Source organism: Musca autumnalis, unplaced genomic scaffold, assembly GCF_047663935.1.
Source record: "Musca autumnalis isolate F117 unplaced genomic scaffold, ASM4766393v1 scaffold_1, whole genome shotgun sequence".
NCBI classification, from domain to species: domain Eukaryota; kingdom Metazoa; phylum Arthropoda; class Insecta; order Diptera; family Muscidae; genus Musca; species Musca autumnalis.
This window is the reverse complement of record NW_027411644.1, coordinates 325227065-325248847: the sequence shown is the minus strand read 5'-3', so window position 1 is coordinate 325248847 and position 21783 is coordinate 325227065. Positions and strand designations below refer to the sequence as shown.

General features: G+C 34.9%; 1 protein-coding gene and 1 long non-coding RNA gene across 14 annotated transcripts in view; one reads left to right on the top strand and one right to left on the bottom strand.

Moving 5' to 3' along the window:
- Ptp99A (Protein tyrosine phosphatase 99A) overlaps positions 1–19065 on the top strand; it is an 874937-nt gene extending 855872 nt beyond the window's left edge. For 8 of the 13 annotated variants that reach the window (XM_073962746.1, XM_073962751.1, XM_073962750.1 and 5 more), the window contains 5 exons: positions 14727–15016; positions 15077–15417; positions 15484–16206; positions 16278–16546; positions 16616–19065. In XM_073962746.1, the coding sequence (XP_073818847.1) occupies positions 14727–15016; positions 15077–15417; positions 15484–16206; positions 16278–16546; positions 16616–18236 (3244 nt within the window). In that variant the 3' untranslated portion in view covers positions 18237–19065. The remainder of the gene's footprint in view (positions 1–14726; positions 15017–15076; positions 15418–15483; positions 16207–16277; positions 16547–16615) is intronic. The other 5 variants (XM_073962747.1, XM_073962757.1, XM_073962756.1 and 2 more) reach the window with 3 other exon arrangements.
- LOC141390123 (uncharacterized) lies at positions 112–3367 on the bottom strand. Its single transcript, XR_012409284.1, has 4 exons — positions 3237–3367; positions 1859–2121; positions 1213–1760; positions 112–1153 (listed from the first exon to the last, which is right to left on the bottom strand). It is a non-coding gene; the product is annotated as an uncharacterized lncRNA (long non-coding RNA).
- Positions 19066–21783: the final 2718 nt, after the last annotated feature.

The window sequence follows — 21783 nt, the reverse complement described above, 5'->3', positions numbered from 1 at the left end:
TGCGGACATGAGATATCAATATTTAGGAGGGAGACATAACTATTTAGGTACCTACAGATACCAGACACTTATCAGTGGGGGTCCCTCGCAGAGCACAACACTGCTCGGTTACGATGAGGTGTAGTTGTCTACCACCATTGTAATTTGCCTGATTCAGGCACTTTTTTATTTCATTTCTCGTATACCCAGTCTTAAGACTGTATAGGTACTACAGTGCAAAATTAAAATAACAAATTTAAAATTATAATAATTATAATAATAATGCAATAAGGGATGTTTAAACTACTCCAAAACAATAATTACTATGTATAAAAGGGGGATATAATAATTGTAAATAAAAACTAACATTTTGATTTTGACACTTCAGGAATGGAAGAGATGTTAAACTACTCCAAAAGAAATACAATGCTTTGTTATAAAAGTAATATAAATAAAATAACAAAATAAAATCATTATTGAAATATTTTTGATTTAGTGGTATTACAAAAACAAAATGTATTATAAAAGAAAGAACATCTTATGCAACTAATGTAAGAATTGAAACTACTTTGTATGTCATCATTCGAAAGGTTTTGGGGATGTTTTGCAACACCTTACGAAAATCGCATCTAATTGTGTAATTTCTTTCGGAGGGGGATCTGGTGAAACTTTCATTATTGGAGTGGGTTGTTGTGGCAGTTAATGACCATGACGCCCTTGTGGAGGAAAGCGCTGCCAAACATTCCATCTTCGTTAGACAGATTTTGACTAGCAACCTATGATTGTATCTGATTTTCTCTCGGGATTAACTTTGTCAATGATTTCCACTCGAAGTTCGTCAACGGACATTGATCGGGCCCGGTCTGGCATAAGGTTTTTTGAGTCATTCCCCATGAGCTTTGGAGATCGCTTTTCCTGAGGAGGTTCTCGTCTTCTCGGTACGGGGCGGGGATTTCTCTCTTTGGCTTTCTGTCCTGCGTAAGAGGTTGGAGGTAACTGATGAGAAACCATCGTCTTCTTGAGCAAAGGCTGAAGGACCAGTGGGATCTTTTATGTAATTAGCCCTTAATTATCCCCAAAGGGCTTGGAAGACTTCTCACAATCAATTATTGAAAAGTTTAAACAGCAGAGATAAAACTCATGGGGAGGGAGTATTCATTCAGAATAACCGCCACTAAAAGTAAAAATGTAAAGACACTAAAAATCAAAAATGAGGCTTACATACATACTCACTTAATCCAAACAGTGTCTGGTGTTTTGCAAAGGAATTTCCATCCGGTTCTGTCTCTGTTCATTTTTTTGCATTCTCCGGATTAACGTTTCGTTTTCTAGATGGAACAGTTAGTGATCCCTTTCATGCCCTAAGTCTTTTGCCTCTAAGCCTTCGATCTTCGCACCTTGCTGTGTTGCTAGCATTCTTACGACATGACCAAACCATCTTAATTTTTAATTGTTCCTCAATTCGCACATTCAGAGTCTTGATATCCAAAAGACTTCTTATAGCTCTCTTGTTTTTTTGGCAACACTTCATAGATACCGCATTTCTGAAGCTTGAATGCGACTTTGTCTTCTTTGGGTGTGTGCCCAAGCCTCGCATATGTAAATAGGTCAGTATAGGTTCATACGTGGATTTGTACACAGCAAGTTTGGCTATTGCAGTTACTTCTCTTTTCTTAATGAAGTTTTTATTTCTTGCATTGTGTAGTTTTCCCGCGGTTGCTATTCTCTGGTTGACATTTTTGTCTGCTGTTCCATCATCGCAAAATATTATGCCGAATTACCTATTTGAATTCATTAATTTGTTTAAGATGTCCTTTATCTAACGTTGGGTGGTTTCGTGGTTGTCTTGCAATTACTATAGTTTCTGTTTTGGACTTACTTATACGCCGGCTTCTTCTGTCGAATTATTCTTTAAATACCTATATTCAGATTTTTCTGAAGATCTTCCTCGGAGCTTGACAAGAGCACAAGATCCGGGCTGGGTTCGTTCTCCAGTGCAATGGTTTAAATTTACTTTTGTATTCTTTAAGAATGTCGCCCATAGGTGTGATTAAGAGATATGGGCTCAATATGTGGCCTTATTTTATACCGGTATTGTTCCAGAATTCTCTTCATTATGAATTGCTCACTCTGACATAAGTCCTGCAGTTTTTATAAAATATTTGTATTAGAAGTTCTTCATCGACATCCCCTTACACGTGTAACTTTATGTACTCTATTAATTTTTCCCTTATTTGCTGTACGGTGAATACAGTAGTTTTGACTTAGCTACCAAAACAAGTTTTGCACGCATTTTGTGGCAGCAAACCGAATTTCGCACTTATCTTTAATATTTTTAGCTGCCAAAAAGTGGCAGTTATCCGATTCACCCATCTGCCAAAGAATTGGCTCTTTATGTAATATCAGTTTCAGATTTCTTGATACCCGCAAACTATTTGGAGAGGAATAGTGAAAAAATTGAAACAAATAATCAAAAAGCTTATTTTCCATCAGCTGAAAGAACCAAAATTGAATTAAATAAAAATTACTATCGTAATATTTGCTTCCACATCTGTCATTCAATTTCTGTTTCAAAGAAAGTGATGTTAACTTTTTCTTTGTATTACTGCAGATGTGATATAAGAGAAGTCTCCCTTGTCCCTTCTAGGATGTTTGTGGAATAATTAATAATTATTATAAGTTCGTAGAAAGAGTTCCCATGACTTAAAAAGCCTACCTATTTTTTCCATAATATCATAGGGTGTCTACAAATGATCAACATAAAACAGTTTTCTTCTATACAAAAGACCCTGTGCATGAGTTAGCAAGTGTCACATGACGTGATTTTAGTTTTGGCTGGTAAATGCAAATTTCTCTGTGAAAATCCCTTAGTTTTTCCAAATATTATTGGTAGCTAAATAAAATTCGCACTTAGATGATTAGCAGTTAAAAGTGTAACTTGCATTGAAAATTTGACCAAAATGCAAATATTTGCAGGAAAATCAAATTCGCACTAAAGCGATTGGCAGCAAAATCAAAACTACTGTATATCATCTGTAGTTCCACGCATTGTTCGTCTTCTAGTATACATATGTTCCACAAGTTCACGGAGTCGATTTGTTAGGAAATACATTTTGCCCGGAACATTTAAATGTGAAATTTCTCTGTGGTTTTCACATAGTCTGTTGTCGCCTTTGCTATAACGGCTATTACCCATTCCTTTGGTATCGAAGCACTATTCGAGCAGGTTTTTATTATGCTGAGAAGGAGGTTCTTACCCATCTCTCCCATATATTTCAGCATTTCAGGAGCTAGTCCGTCATGCCCTGCAGCCATTCCAAGTTTCACTTTCAGTAACTAAGGTCAAATTGCTGGCAATCTGTTTGAAAATGTGACTCACACCTCTTAAATACTTGAAATGGAGAAATTGGAGCAAAATTTTGTTTTAGCAAATGTATAACACAAAAAAATTACGTTACATTCTTAAATTTCCCCACTTGTAACATTTCATGTGGCAACTCATCCAGAATACCAGTTCCTTATCTCTCACCCGTGCTCTCGCACACCCTTAAAAAACGAGAATTGACTGACAGACACACAAACGTTCCTACAAATATACATAAAATTCTACCATGAGTATCGTAGCCGAACAACGATTTTGTTCAAAAGGTGGCCAGGCAGAGAGTGGTGAGAGCGGCAGCAACAGAATAGAATAAAGACAAAATACAAATGGACTAAAGAAAACAAAGCTGACTGACTGGCTGCTGATATTTTACAGACGAATTAAAACTAATGAAAACAGTTGCCAACCGATCGTAGCGTTGATCGTGAGAGCTGCTAAGTTGAAAACCGAAAGAAAAATGTACCATAAACGAAATTAAAAAAATTAAACGCGGGTGTTCGGGGTTCATTTTCTTCTGTCCATCCATCCAACACTTAGAAGAAGTGAATGCAACGAAAAAACAATCCGCACAAATTCGATCAAAATAGTGAATGATCAGAATAAAACGCGAAACACTTGGATACCAACAAAAACATCAAAATTTGTCATTACAAAAATACACGAATCAGCCGAACATAGAAATACTGTGCTGCAGGCGATAAGACAATGGCAACGCATTTGTCATCTTAGTTAAACTCAATTGTTTCGTCGTTGAGGCAGATACGGGTTCGTTTCATCTGTCCGTCCCGTCGCCGGTTCTGATCGCTCTATCTCTATACCGCATTAGGTTGCGCTACTTACTACACGTACGCATTTAGTACACGCACCCACTCACGCCCATTACTATTTGAAATTATCGATGGATGGACAGCCAAAAACAAAATTAATTTAATTAGAGAGCATTTAAGAGAGGGAGAACGAAAATGCATTTTTTGTTAAAGTGACACCAATCATGTGATTTATGATTTTTCTCAATAGAATCAGTGGTAAAAACGAAACAAGAAAAAAACAAAACCGTTTATCTTCTTGCATCCATGTTTTCCAACATGCCTACTGTCGTCTATGACGCAATGTTGAAAGAAAACATCATCCAGTGACAACAAATCTACACTAAAAATGTAGACATTTGGAAAAGTTGTCACCACTTAAGTGCATCAAGCAATTCTACTATGAAATGTTAAAATCTTCAACAAAGGAAACGAAAAAAAACAATAAAATTCATGAAAGAGTCACAAAAACGACGAGGAGAATTGTGCCAACAAACACAAACAAATACACTTCATAATCAGAAACAAAAACACGCCGCCCCACACAACAATAACACAATCAATAGAATTAAAATGACAGAGAAAACAATAACAGCAACAACGACAACGTATGAAAGACCGGCTAAAACTAAACGCGGTAATTGGTTTACGTAAGTTTCGTCTCTTATTAAAATCAGTTTTAGTCTTTTCATAATCAAAATGCCCCCAACAAATTCTCAAAGCCATCCATGCCCCCTGATATTTGGTCTGTTCCTTTACTTCTGAAAATGGTAAAACCGGCAAGAGTAGTAAAACTTGTAAACTGTTCCTATCAGGGTTATCATGAATAAAAATTCCGCGCGGAATTTTTCCCTTTCCCCAATTTCATAATTTTTTATTTCCATATTTAAGTCCAAAAAGGGAATATTTTTTGTCAATTCAGCAAGATAATAAGTGATTCAAGTAGTTTTCAAATTTTTAAAATACTGATTTTAAAGTAATTTCACTTTTTAAAATTATTTTCCTCGCGGAAAATTCCGAGGGAAATATTCATGATAACCCTGTATATGAATTGTATTGTATCTGAAGTAAAGGAACGCTTTTCGAGTAAAAAGCGGTAAAACTTGAAGATTCTTGAACGTAAAGGAACAGAGCTATTGTGACAAAGAGCAAGCGAAAATAGTTTGAATGCTGCTGTGTATAATACGTGAGCCACCCACCGTTAGTAGGTAACTGGGCGGAAGAAGTGTGCCGCTTTTCCATTGCTCTTTTTTGCGACATTTGCGCCTTAGTTTTTGATAAGAAATTAATGCCGAAATTAAGATAAGATTTTTATATGGGGAAATTGCTACAACCCTTCTCTCACAATTTTATATTGGTGTTGGCCTCTCGATGCCGATCGTTTTTATGGAAACTTGAAAAGGCTCCGCTAAACAGATGTGTCCAGTTGCCTTAAGTCGGGTTTTGGCGTGACCAGCCTTTAACATTTTTACCTCAGATAGGTATTATTGTGTACTGTACACAACAATATTTAATCTGGGGAAGTCCATATTTCCCGAGATATGGGCCTTTAAAATTCCTAAAATACATAAGAGCACCTAAACCCGATCCAGTAGAAAATTATCTGTAATGTGTATACCTTTTGGGATTTTCACACAAATGTCGCAAACCTCGTGCACCACAAGTTGAGCGACAAGGTACGCGAAGTTGTCTTCAACGGCGATAATTTAATGACCGTAGGGGTTTTAGTGTTTACTATGGCTCACATCCACTTTTATAACCATTCCAAAAAATCCCAAAATTCTGCAATGACTATCGATTAATTAGTCTAATAAGCCATGCACTCAAAATAAAGTGATCCATTTCGAGATTCAAAATGGTATGGGAAATGTTTATTATCATTTGAAAGAGTTTTCGTTGGAATTTATGTTGTTAATACAGAGTTAATTTGCATTAAAAATTCCTTAATTTGAATTAACTTTTTACCCTGACAGACGATAGTTTCTGCATTTATGAAACAGCTGTTTGTGTTGTTTGTTTGTACCCAGCTGACCATTTCATAAATTTTTACAAAATTTTGCCAAATTATGCGAAACAAATATACTTTCTACCATTGACTTTTTCACCACGATAACGCAAAAATAAATTTAATTTATTCGCGATATTTTTGTCTTTTTAATATTAAAAAATGTCGCAAAACTGTAAAGAAACATTTGAAGAAGATATTATTTTCGATAGAATTGGTATGGTGGGTAATGAAGTGCTTGTGAAAATAAAAATTTAAAAAAAAGATTTGATAGAAGGCGCGAAAAACGATTAGCTGCTATTCTATTCGCGAAAGGCCACTACTTATTTGAAAGAAACGCGAAAATTGCTGAACTTTTTTCCTTTTTTATTTTCTTAAACATGGAAATTTGACAAAAGACAATTGATTTGCAACAGCGTTGCCATATTGAAATTGCTAAATTTATTATAATACCCTAGACAGACGGCAGAGTTAATTTGCATTAAAAATGTCCTAATTTGAATTAATTTTTCAACCTGACAGACGATAGTATCTGCATTTATGAAACAGCTGTTTGTGTTGTTTCTTTGTACCCAGCAGACCATTTCATAAAGCTTTACAAAAGTTCGTCAAAATATGCGAAACAAATACACTTTCTACCTTTGATCTTTTCACCACGATGAAGCAAAAATAAATTTAATTTATTCGCGATATTTTTGAGTCTTTTTAATATTATAAAAATATTGCAAAACTTTAAAAAACATTTGAGGAAGATATAATTTTCGATAGAATTGGTATGGTGGGTAATGGCATTTTTTGTGAAAATAAAAATTTGAAAAAGAGATTTGTTAAAAGGCGTGAAAAACGATTAGCTGCTATTCTACTCGCGAAAGACCACTACTTATTTTGAAGAAACGCGAAAATTGCTGATTTGCTTTCCCTTTTTATACCCTCCACCATAAGATGGGGGTATATTAAGTTTGTCACTACGTTTGTAACTACTCGAAATAATAATTGTAGACCCCACAAACTATATATATTCTTAATCAGCGTGCAATTCTTCATCGATATAGCCATGTCCGTCCGTCTGTCCGTCTGTGGAAATCACTCTACCGTCCGAACGGATTGACGTAGGTGGATGAAATTTTGGGAAAATCTATTATTTATTTGTACGTAGGACTTTTGGTATTGAAAGTGGGCTATGTAGGTCCACGCTTTCGTATAGCCCCCATACAAAATGACGCGTGACGCGTCGTCGTTTTAAGGCATTTTTAAGATATTGGTACCATTTTACCACCGAATTGGTTGTAGTTTGGTATTTTGTGTCTCCAGAGGCCAAAAAACATTCCTACCAAAGTTGGTTTATATAGGTCCACGTTTTGGTATAGCCCCCATATAACGCCCCATATAAAGTACGCGTCATTTTAATATATTTTGAATGTATTAGTCCCATTTGACAACAGAATCGGTTGCAACTTTGTATTTTATGTTTCCATAGGCTAAGAAACATTTCTACCATAAAATGTTTATATAGGTCCACGTTTTGATATAGCCCCCATAGGACGATATCTCCCGATTTTCGCTATTTTGAAGGTTTTTGCCTCATTATCACACCGATATGGCTGAAATTTGGTATTTAGTCTTCGTTGGGGATATAAAACTTACCCTCCAGAATTTTGTAGGTATAGGTCCGCGCCATCATATAGCCCCCATAGAACGGTAACTTCCGATTTTCGGTATTTTGAAGGTTGTGGCCACATTAATCCACCGAAATGGATGAAATTTGTGGTGGAGGGTATAAAAAGTTCGGCCCGACCGAACTTAACGCTTTTCCCACTTATTATTTTCTTAAACATGGAAATTTGACAAAAGACAATTGATTTTCAACAGCATTGCCATATTGAAATTGCTTAATTCAGTTTAAATTTCCTTTGATTTTGTGCATTAAGAAAGGGGATAATGTTCAAATTAATTTGAATTAAGGCTGTTAATGCAAATTAAGACTGCCGTCTGTCTAGGCTATAAGTTCATGTCTATCAAATGTCGGCCGCGACTACGTTTCAGATGGTTCATCCGTTGAGTGTAATTTTGGAGTTTTTCGATTGATAACTGGCGAATGATGTTTTGCTCCAAGGCCTGAATCGAATCGCATAAAGTTTAAATATTACATAACCCCGAAGGAAAAAGTCTACGGCCATGTTTATATTATATCCTTTTGCAGGGTTAACCTTGTTAATGAGGATTTGTTTGACGTGTACCCAAAGGATTTGGCATTAAATCCGCACTATAACGGTTTGATGTCACACGATAACGGTGCGTTCGCACCACTTTTATTTAATTGATATGCTGAACGAATATTCAAAGAAACAGTAAGTGGAAAGGTATATTTCTTTCCATTATTTCCACTTGACATTATATTCTATCGTTACATAACATTTTCTTACATATCATCAAATGTTTTATTGCATTCTTCAGCTCATTTAGTATTATTTTGCGCCAGCAACGTAGATTACAGTATCGGCGACTGAATAAACCGGCGTCTACCGTTCTTCTGCAATTCGTTCTTTTGCTAATTTTTAAACCTAAGCGATATTGTATTTGACCAGAGAATGCTGTAGCATCATTTTTGGATGAATATGAACAATATCGGCAAATGTTTTGGTATAGCCCCCTTACAGCGGTACCTTCCGATCTTCGGTATTTCGGATATTTAAGCCACATTTTCCTACTAAATTGGCTGTAATTTGGTACTTAGGGTTTCTAGTGGTCACAAAACATATCCACCAAAAATCGTGGATCTGGGTCCACGTTTGGGTATAGCCCCCATATAACGGTAACTTCCGATTTTAGTATTTTGAGGATTTAAGCTAAATGTTCCGAAAATTAATTATTTCGCCTGCAATAATTAATAATTTAGTATCCTCTATGCCTAAAAGATGTGATTGTGTCATCCAGAATAGAGGATACGCAACGAAATATTGATTTCAATAGTTTTTGTTGTACCTCAATTTGGGGGGTGCTTTAGTTTTGTCCGCTTATATTTGCGACCTAAAATGTTTTTTGAATTTTAACTTTTGTTTATTAAATTCTGAATTTCTTATTTTTGTATTTTCCAATTATAAAGATATAAATAAATAAAAAGAAAAATAAAAAATAAATTTAAAATTTAGCTTTCATAAAAAAAATTATCATTTAAAAAAATGTATTGAGGGGGTGCTTTAGTTTTGGCCGATACTGTATATTTCTTACGGGGGCCCACTACACCAAATATGGCTTTTTGAAAGCAAAATTTAATAAACATTTTGATTTCAGGGCCATGTATTTTTTTGCGACCGGGGATTCTGCTCCCTTGAGGGTTCCATTCCATATCCTGGAAATGCCGTTTTGTGGTTTCTTTAGTGTAGTTGGACCACAATATTTTGCTTATTGTACCCAAGAATCTGTTCACGAATACTTAGAGGTTTTGTGTCATGGTGTTTCTTATGGGTATGGGTAAGTATTAGGCGATTGTTGAGACCCCATACAATACCAAGTATCTTGTTGTAAATAAGAGTGGTGAGATAGGACATCATTTTTTGACCCCTGCGCTGGTATAAAATGATTGTCTTTTTCTGCCTCTGTGTAGGACGAAAGCTGCTACATTATTGTACCTCATTTCATTTGGTACGCTTTTAGTGCGTTCCACATTTTACCCCTTTCTATAGAGTCAAAGGCTTTTTTGTGTGTTTGATCCAGACAGCTTTTTGGGCAGTTTTATTATAAGACCTTCATTTCACGAATTGGATAATTGTTCGTAAATCCATTTCTGCTGCATTTGTTTAGTTAGATTGTAGGAGTTCTGGTTGGATTTTATCTTTGCCTGGTGCCTTATTTCCGTGATGTTTCTGTGGATAATCAGACCCATTAATGAACATTCTTACGGAATAGATTTTTCTCGAGATCATTATCAAATAAGCATTGAATTTTGCAGCATTGGAGGGTCTTGTTCATGCCTTGTGTGCCCTAATTGTTGTGAAAACAAAGAGAACATGTTGAGTGTTTATCTTTTTAGAAAAATAAACAAACATGATCAAATAAATTACACTTTCAGAAGATATATTAATAATATCCACGTTCCTAGGTGAAACATAGGGCCACAACAAAATTTTTCCAGTTATTTCGTTTTAAAGCTAAAGTTTTTATTTCATTCCATGATTTATTCGCGTTCCTCGGTTCTTCTAAAACTTGCCGTCTCCACGTTAGCACTGGTCTACCCCTACGGCGGCTACCTTGCGGATTCCATTCAGGGGCTTATTTGGCAATATTTCCGTCTTGTTTCCTCAGTGTATGACCAATTCATCGTCATTTCCTTAGTGTAATTTCCTTGACTATTGGGTTTTGGTTGCATCTTTCATAAGGGATTGGATTGGATCTATTGACGAATGCTTGGTTCTTGAGGTCATATTCCATGTTTCGCATCCGCACAATAAGACTGACTTTACATTTGAGTTAAATTGTCGTATTTTTGTACTACCTGTGGTTTGCGATGATCTCCATATATTGTTGAGTGCTTCGCATTCTTGCTTTTCGTATTTTTGTTGGAACACCCTTGCATACTTGTGGGATAAAGTGTCGAATATTTTTTGGAAGTCTATGAACGTTATATATAGCGACATTCTTAAGCTAGGGTCACATTAGGCAAATATTTGCTCTAGCGACAGGTAGTGTGCGCTTACTGAGAGCAAATGAGCTTAAATAATGCATTGAAATTTATTCTCACTTGCTCTCAGTAAAACCACATACCCTGTCGCTGGAATATTTGCCTAGTGTGACCCTAGCTTTAGTTCTATAGATTGCAAACTAATGTTATTTTGTAAAATATGTCAATTTTTTTATAAATTTCCAACCACAAATTAAAGATTTTTGTATAAAATGCATCATAATTTTTTTTTGCAATATATTGTTTTGAAGGAAAACACACGTTTGAGAGCGTTCATGATACTTGTTTTTCTCCATCGGATTTTTTCCGTGTGGATTTTTTGTTTATGATAGGAAAGAAAGGAAAAGAGAGAAATTTCGCACGGAATTTTCATTCGTGATTGGGCTGAATATGTATGAAGAACGATTGCAAAGAAAGAGGATAGTAAAAGCTTGCGTATTGAGGAAAATGTCCCCTTGACACTCAAGGAGGAAAGCATCCCAGATGAAATTTGGGAAAGATTATCGCTGATTGAGGAGGAGGAAGATATGGACGCGACAGTGATCCATGTTCCTACCTCTAGTCTCGTTAGTAATTAATCGTAGGGGTCGATTATGGATGGCAACTCAACTAAAGTTGCATTGCCAGAAGTGAAAATCACAAAATTAAAATGAGTGAAACGACAGAATTTTTTCTTCAAATTCATTCAAAATCAGTGTTTTGAGCATTCGGCTATTAGTTTAATTGTAAAAAAGTATGAATTTCAATGCAGAAATGGAGTTTTCTATTATTAAATTTGCCGTTGGCAACGCAACTAGAATTGGGTTGCCGTCCATAATCGACCCCGTAGTTTAATAGAAAAAAACTTCAAGAAAATCGAAGAGTACAATCATTGATAAAAATTGATTTTAAATTTTAAATTGCGAATATTGCATTCAAGCCCAATATGCAAATTTTTTGTCTATTTTTTATTAGATAGCTGATAAAAAATACAAAAAAAAAGATTTTTTTCTATTTGGAGCAATATTAAAGAAGTTATGAGTATTTCTTTGCACATAGTTTTTACAGAATTTGACTTTTTCAAGGTGCGATATCTCTGATATCTCTGGAACCGTGAGTCAAAAAATTGGTGAAAATATACTAAAATGTTTTGCTGAAAAGCAGCATCACCAAAGCAAAAAATAAAGGAAATCTTAAACCTCATCTTGAAGAAGTGTTCGATTTCACTCAGAAATCCCCTTATATTAAATGAATTGTTTTAAATAATTGTTTTTTTATACTATGAAGATTATCGCTATTATTTGTATTTATACAATAAAGAAATGTATACTACTAGTAGATTGTTGTAGGTTCAGGATTTTTAAATTCCTATAGCCCTCCCAAAAGTCCTCTGTCTGTTGAAGACCAATAAAATATTACTTGAATTCTTAAATACATTTTAGAAAATAAAACCCATTTGATAAATACTATAAAATATGCAGGTATGCTTAACCTTCCAATTTCTGTCAATTCCTAGTCGAAATAGAATTAAGAAAAATAACATCTCGAGATGCAGATTACTTTCACTTGGATACCGAAATAAATACGTACATATATCATACTACCAGTAAATTCTTTTAACATTTGAATTGAGATTCAATGTTGCTTTTGATTTGAGCACTACACACAATGAATATTACATGACCTTTGTAATTTAATTAACGTAAATTAAAATATGAAGTAGATAAATATGCACTTGTTATCTAAATATTAATTATACGAATTAACACACTTCTATTTATACAAATCAAAATACTGGATAAGGACTCATTCGAAGTGGTATATTTAGAATTTTTGAGAAAATGCTGAGAGAACACTTTTAATGAGTTACAATTTACAATAAATATTTACTTTGTAATGCAATAAGTGCATATCTCATTTTTCTTAAGACGCATCCATTTCAATGGTTTTTTACGTAGCTATGAATATGAATACCGCAAACAATCTGATTGTTTAAATGCAAATGAGTTTTTTTTTATTTTATTATTGACTCAACGTTTTGAATATGAGTATGGCATGCACCTACTTATATGAATAGACAGAACAAAAAATGTTTTCAATAAAAATTAGGACCTCGTTTTTATGCAGGTGAGATGCTATTACGTGCGTTCTCTTATTGTTGGTGATTTGTATGTTAACAAAAAATAAAAATATATATAATAAGGAGAACCAGATGTGTAGTGGTTTACAATCCAAAAATTGGCTTCAGTAGAGTAATATTTTCTTAAAATTTAACAAAATGTGTTCATATCATCTTTCGCTAAACTTGTTAAAACTTTTCTAGTTTAGATTTCCCATAGAAAATTTGAAAATAGTTCAGTGGATAAAAGAAATACGAAACTAAACCATAGTGTCGTTAGATTTTCCTAATTTTATTTCTATTCATTTTCATGGAACAAGAAATTGTTAATGCTTCGCTAAATTTTTATAGTTAACTATTCATAAGGTTGAACAACAAGTACATTATCTTTATGTACTATCTAAGCTGTGGGAGCAAGCAGTGGCAGAGGTGTTTCAAGTATGTAGCTAGCATGTAGTTGGATTCTACAAAAAAAAACCTTCCGCTACAAAACTCACACATAAGCATATTATAGTACTCATCGTCGTCAACCTGTGTCTACATTTTGATAGCAACAGCTCGATGCTAACTAGTCTGCTTGACGCCAAAACAGATATAATGTTCTTTGAATTTTGCAATACCCTTAAGATTTTCTAAGAAATTCCGCAATCGACGAAGCGTTTTATTCGCTCTTTCTTTTCTTTTATTGACAAAGCATGGAAAACCTCAACACTTATTCTTTGGTCGTTGCATCTCAACATTTTCATTTTGTATTTTTCTCAAATTAAAAAAAAAAAAAAAAATCCAAAGAGTTTCCTTCACTTTGAATACAAAAGCAAGGTTTGGTCGTCGAGTTTGACGAGGTGTTACCAAGTGTTGTTACTTAATTCCATATTCCATGAGAAAGAAGTATAGTTTACATCACCTACGTAATCTACGCTAATAAATTAGTTATTAACGCTATCAGAACAGCGTGAAAATAGAAGAGGATGAGGTTTTGACAAAGAATGCTACTTAAATATATTTCAACGTAAATGAAAATAAGATGCAATAATGGCTTTGTATTCGAATCGAAAGGTGTAAATTTGTTAATTAGTTAACAGTGAAAGGAATTTAAATACATGTGTATGTATGCAAATATATAATGTTATATTAGTCATATACTATATGACCTATATTGTATTAAATTTGTAAATTTTAAATACATCCAACCAAATGTTTTATGTTCATACGGTATGTTGTTTATACGATCTATGGGGCCATAAAGGGTTCTCTCTAATCCTCATTACCAATGTTTAGATCCACTGAAAATCAGTACTAAACAGTTGTATGGTGATTGAACACATGTTTGTGCATTTATCCATTTACTCACAAATGCAATGCGTTTCATGAGAAAGTAGAGTTGTTTACTTCAATTGATCGATTAATAAACTAATTAAAAACGGTATATTCAATAGGTCAACTTATATTGATTCATTTTGTTTTCCGAACTAATACAAGGCCCTCCCTAATTAACAACAATGCAGGCTCCCTTAAGAGTACTTCTATGACTATAGGCATTTTTCGATCTTTTATTCTCAGGGAGTTTCCCAGTTTTTCTAATCCTTAACAATCTCCGTTTAAACTAAATGTAAACAAAGGAGCAATTCTCTATAATATCCCACAGAATAATTATCATTGAACTGAAATTGCATATCCCAATCGAATATAATACATATGTATGATATAAAGACATGTTTACCTTTTACACAATAAATCTCGTTATTGATCATCATCATTTTTTGTTCATTTATTTTCAGCAGGAAGTGTTTCCATGCCGCCTACTATTATTTGGATGATCCACCACATCATCCAAATGTGCCACAAGTCGATTGGGAGGTACCAGTTGAGATTGGCGGTGAAATTCGTGCAGCAGTGCCGGTCAATGAGTTTGCCAAGCATGTGGCTTCATTGCATGCCGATGGTGATATCGGTTTCAGTCGTGAATATGAAGCCATACAAAATGAGTGCATTTCCGACGATTTACCCTGTGAACATTCGCAACATCCCGAAAATAAAAAGAAAAATCGTTATTTAAATATTACAGCCTGTAAGTATGCTAGCAAATTAAACAAATATCATAAATTCTTACCCGCATTTTCTCTTTCAGATGATCACAGTCGAGTTCATTTACATCCCATTCCTGGCCAGAAAAAGAATTTAGACTATATTAATGCCAACTATATTGATGGCTATCAAAAGGCAAGGGCATTTATTGGCACCCAAGGTCCGTTGCCCGACACATTTGATTGCTTTTGGCGCATGATTTGGGAACAGCGTGTTGCCATTATTGTAATGATTACGAATTTAGTAGAACGTGGCCGCCGTAAATGTGATATGTATTGGCCCAAAGAGGGTGTGGAAACCTACGGTGTCATACAAGTGAAGCTAGTCGATGAAGAAGTTATGGCCATGTATACCGTGAGAACTTTACAAATAAAACATTTGAAGGTATGCTTTACAGTTTCCCAATGTCTTGAACCATTTTCCTAATTTCCACTTGTTTTCCACTTACAGCTTAAGAAAAAGAAACAGTGCAATACCGAAAAAATTGTCTATCAATATCATTATACCAATTGGCCCGACCATGGGACACCCGATCATCCCTTGCCAGTTTTAAATTTCGTCAAAAAATCCTCAGCCGCAAATCCACCTGATGCTGGTCCCATTGTTGTCCACTGTAGTGCTGGTGTGGGTCGTACGGGAACTTATATTGTCCTCGATGCCATGCTTAAGCAAATTCAACACAAGGGTGTGGTCAACAGTTTCGGTTTCCTGCGTCACATTCGTATACAGAGAAATTTCTTAGTGCAGACCGAAGAACAATATATTTTCATACACGACGCTCTAGTTGAGGCCATTGCATCGGGTGAAACAAATCTTACCGCTCAACAAATTGAGGAACTGAAAAATTGTACACCCTACTTGGAGCAACAGTATCGCAACATTATCCAATTCCAGACCAAAGATGTACACATTGCATCGGCAATGAAACAAGTTAATTCAATAAAGAATCGTGGTGCTATATTCCCCATCGAGGGCAGTAGGGTACATCTAACACCCAAACCGGGTGAGGAGGGCAGTGATTATATAAATGCCTCATGGCTGCATGGGTTTAGAAGACTGCGCGACTTTATTGTCACCCAACATCCCATGGCGCATACCGTCAAAGATTTTTGGCAAATGGTGTGGGATCATAATGCCCAGACAATTGTTTTACTGTCATCGTTGGATGAAATTGTAAGTCCATATTTAGAAAAAGAAATCTATTGGCAGTTGTTTGATATGTTTAACCCTTTGTGTTGTTACAGAACTTCGCCCAATTCTGGCCAGATGACACATCACCCATCGAAAGTGATTATTATCGTGTGAAATTTTTGAGTAAAACAAACAAATCCGATTATGTTAGTCGCGATTTTGTTATACAATCAATACAGGACGACTATGAGCTAAGTGTGAAAATGTTACACTGCCCCAGCTGGCCGGAAATGTCAAATCCCAGCAGCATTTATGATTTCATTGTCGATGTCCATGATCGGGGCAATGATTATCGTAATGGACCAATTGTTGTTGTGGATAGGTAAGTTGTGACATCATATCCATTTGAAAACTAACATTCATATTGCTTTCTTGGTTGTCCTTTCTGTAGATATGGCGGCGCTCAAGCCTGTACATTTTGTGCCATTTCTTCGCTGGCGATTGAGATGGAATACTGTCAAATGGCAAATATCTATCAATATGCCAAATTGTATCACAACAAACGTCCCGGTGTTTGGACATCTAGTGAAGATATACGCTTAATATATAATATACTCGCTTTGCTGCCACGTAATTTGCAGTTGCTGAAACGAACTGCCATCAAAATTGAAATTGAGGATGTGACAACAGCAACGCCGGATCTATATAGTAAAATTTGCAGTAATGGTAATAATGATTTACAACAAAAACACAATAGTGAAACAAAACGTAATAGCAGTTCTCAATCAAATCAAAAATCAATTCTAAATCATAACAATTCCAATCCAAATCCGAATCCTACAACGAATTCATGTCAAAATTACAACAATCATAATAACACATCTACAGCAACCACAACAACAACAAGCAATACAAATGCATCAGCAGCAACCACAACTGCACCAACAACAACGGTTGTTGGTGGTCCTGCTGCTGCATTACATATTCCAAATCAGCCATCATCATTATCATCTCCCACACAAAATTCGCTATCCCATAACAATCATAACTTATCTGCTACTACCAATACAACAACAACAACTACTACAACAAATCCAAATTCAAATCTCTCGAGATCATCATCATTATTGGAAAATGTCCACAACCACCAAAACCACCATAGCCATAATTATAACAATCATCACCATAATCATCATCATGATCAAAATCCCTCAATACCACCACTTCCCCATAATAATAGTAATTTATGTATGAATATAACTTCTAACAGTGAAACTAATTCTAATTTTAATAATTCTTCTAATACTATAACCACTACCAATACCACCGATTCTACTACTCCCACTACCAACAACACTATTACTACTTCATTATTGCCTACTACTACTAACCATGGTGATGGGGATGACCTAACTTCTTCTGCTTCTTTGACATCATCAACAACAACACCACCACCTCCACCGCAATTTGCCGGTACTGCTCCGGTTGTTGGCGAAAATTCCAATGGATCGGCGGCGGCCTATCAACAACAACAACAAATGCTGGCCCTATTAAATCAACAACAATATATTCAACACTATTCCAATCAAAATGACATCACGGATGTTGATTGTGATAATATAACGTCATACACTCCACCACCTCCACCGGCGGCATTCAATACTGGCTTCTCCTCATCGTCTGCAACGAATAAAAATGTATTGGGTTCGCCACACCATCATGCCGCCATACATATTGTCGATCATCATCCAATTGATGCAATTGTGGACTATCCCATGGGTTATAATCCACCAAAAATTGATGTCGACTATCCCCCATCCCTGGGTGTAACACCATCAACGTCTACATCGACTGTCATCAATGCTAATGAAATTACCACACCACTATTGAATCCCACAACCAATTCATCTCTTAATACATCAACGAACTCTTCACCAATACCTCCGGCTTCTCCGTCTCCCTCACCAACGGCATTCTATAATAATCCCAATACTAACAATGGTGCTTGTCAAAATAATCTCACCTCCACATCCACAGTTACTGATGCTCAAAGCTTAGATATCGTAGGTTAAATTATGCAATAGACTCTATAAATCTTAACAAGAAATCACAACAACAAAATGAGGAATATATATATATACAGACACACACAAAATATAGATATAAATATGCATGTGGGGTCATTGCATGTTGAATCGGACTAGAAACTGTTTTGTTTTTTTATTTTTTAGTTACGAAAATTTATTGTTTTCATTAATTTTTTTTATTAGTCCTTTTGTGTTTATTTTAAACGTTTTTGAGTTATGTTAGATTTCAAACATCTGCCGATGAAGATAATTTGTTGTTGGATTAAAAACTAAAAAGTTTAGTTGAAGTACTTGCCTTTTAGAACAGGCGTTAAAGATCATTGCTTAGAAGAGAGCACAGATTTTTGTCCGATTTGACGATGTCCCTTTTACACTTAGGTCTTTTTAACGTGGCGCATCATTTGTAACATCCCGAAATTCTGCCAATAGAAGAGCATTCGAAATGTAATTTTTTCTAACAAATTTAATAATTAATCAATTTTGCCCAATTTTCGAAACTACAACAAAAATGTATTTAAAAAATCACATCAATTGCAGGATGCGTCTATAAGAAGACCCAAGTGTATACCCATAAACACAGATATTAGTTAATAGAATTAAAAAATAAGAAATAATTGTAATGTAAAGCAAACAACAACAACAAAAAGATCTTATGCACACACACAGTGGACATATTGAAAACACTCACAAAACTAGACAAACAAACAAAAAATACATTCGCAAAAAAAGGACAAGGATAAAACCCTTAAAAACTAAACCGAAGATTAAAAAATGTGAAACAAAAATTGTAGATTAGCACCAAACAAAACAAAAATTATTATAAAACAAACAACAAAACAAATTCACAAATACATCAAAAAACCATCATACATACATACATCATGAATAGTTCATTCGCGTAATTATAAATTTATACAGATATAATTATATATAAATATAGATATATTACCTATATACATATACCAGATGGAAACATCCAATCACGTTAACTTCCCCCCTCAATTCCCATGTAACCGAACGACGACCATCCTTAGTTTACTATTATTATATATTAGGAACCTTTAAATTTAATAACGACTTTCCCTATTTTCCTAGGATATACGTTTCTAAATTCATAACACAAAAATCAACGACTTATTTTTTAAGTACCATTTCTGCTCTTTTATATAAATATTAACAAATTTGCATATATAGTTGATAAAAAATATAAATATTATTAGTTTTTTTTTTTATTAAATTATTTATTTAGTTTATAATTCAAATTGAGTTGGCTAAGTACCCTCACTACATACATACTAAATAAGCATTACATTTATACATGCCTGTGTATTTTTTTGTAATTTTAAGTTGTAACCATACAGACAACAAAATGTTGTATCCTTAGTCACTTGTTATTATAAAATCAAAACCTTAAACAAAAGATAAAATATATCATTTCTTGATCTCTCCCACATTTATGGGCTCTGGACAGGCGACGACGAAGACGATGGTGATGATAGTAGCGTAAGTCGAGTTTCTTGTAATGTGTTTTATATTTCTTTCTGCTAAGAAATGTATTTGTCAAATAAACAACAAATCAAACAAACGAAAAATAACAAAAGAAAAAAAACAAATCATCTAAAATCGAGTATTTATTACAGTGGCAAAATACATATAGGGTATTTTACATTTGATATATGTATGAAGCAACAATAACAGCCTGTTTCTGTAAAAAAAAATTCAAAATAATATTCAGCTTAGCGAAACAATTGGTTATAAACTCTACGTATTTGTTTTATATGACACATACTGTTTTTTCGAGTGGACCTATCTTTCATGAAGATCTCTCCTGACATGTCTGGTTGGGGGGTCGTACCCATCAACGAAATCAGCAACACAATGCTGTACTGGAAGAATCTTTGTCTCCTTAGTCTCGGTCCACACTAGAGACATTTCAACGAAATAATTAGGCGTTGTTAGATCGAGTTCCATACTTAAGAAATTTAATGAAATTGCTGTAGTGGAGAAATCGATCTAAAAACGCCTAATTTCATTAAATTATTTCAATGAAATCGCTTTAGTGTGGACCGGGACTTATGGAGATTGTCCACAGAAGACATGATGACACAAGACTTTAAAAGTTTGTCATTTGATTTGATGTTGAGGAATCCAATTTAATCGCTCAAGGGCTGTAGATTTATCGTAAAACTTATGAATTGGACGTTAAGTTTTGATTGTTACCAGGGCACTGCAATGAAACAGTTGGCGAATTGGCAAGACGTGTTTCCCAAAACTGCGTCCCTTTCTCACTTTTGCAAATCAGAGATGAGAATTGTTGTTGCGGCCTATGATAAAGCAGGACAACGACATTGAGTAATGCAGGCTATGGGAAGATGGAAAAGAGACTGGGAAGATGGAAGAGAGCACCTTCTCCGCCGGTGTCCTATAGTGACAATCAAATGAGGCTGACTTCCGAAAAGCATCAACACTTTGCATGAGAATGCACCTCTCTCTATCGCTTCCATAGGTCCTACAGTCGTATTAACATATAGCAGTTGCCTTAAGTGGCTATGGGGCGGGTCTAGAGCAGGCATGACCAAAAAGAGAACGGAGAAAATGTGAATGTATTCAAAATATTGGCAACTTATAACAGTGTGTTAGTAAGTTTGTATTCACGCAAGCTATAAAACAATAACAAATCAAAACATTTGTTCTCTTTTGTACGCTATTTCTGTGCATTCGGGTCGTGTGCGTGTAAATTGCCGAAAATCGTCGACACCGCCGTGCCAAATATGACCATGCTTGGTCTAGAGGTGGCAAAAGCCGATGATACCATCGATAATATCGATCTTTTTTAAATTCAATATCGATAGATAGCTTTGCCTATCGATATTATTGGATTAATATAATAATAAATTCAATTAAATAAATATAAAATTCGTGGCTTTTCGGTTTGGTGGATGTCAGAAAGTAAGTCCGTAGTTAAACGTACACATTTTTCAGAAAAATGAAATATATGGTCTTTTCCAATTCTGCAAGAATCTACTAATTTTTACGTTGCAGATTCTTGCAGGTTCTGGAACAGAGCAATGTTTTTTGTATATTTGTATTAAATAAAATCAATGGTTCTTTCTCCTCTATTGCTCTGTTCCAGAACCTGCATGAAGCTACTACTTTTTACTACGATAACAATTTTTTGAGCAGTTGAATAAAAGTCAGCTGATCAGACTTGCAAATTTTTGCAGGACAAATTTTCCCAGCAAAAATTGGCAAGATCCCAGTCACAAAACTCTCCAAAAATCTCTCCAAACTCGCTCTCTTTTGCTGGATAATTTTGTTATCGAACAGCATTCAGTAAAAATTTGTACGAATTTGTACAAATTTTCGGGTTATCGTACAGACCTATTTTCTCTCTTTTATGATTGATTACGAGTGATCTGTTGGCCAAATAACAGATACTTAAAAATGAAAATAGAGGCTTTATTTATTGAGCTTCGCAGCTTTCTATAATGGAGAATAATTCATACATCAAATGTTGTGGGCTTTATGTCCA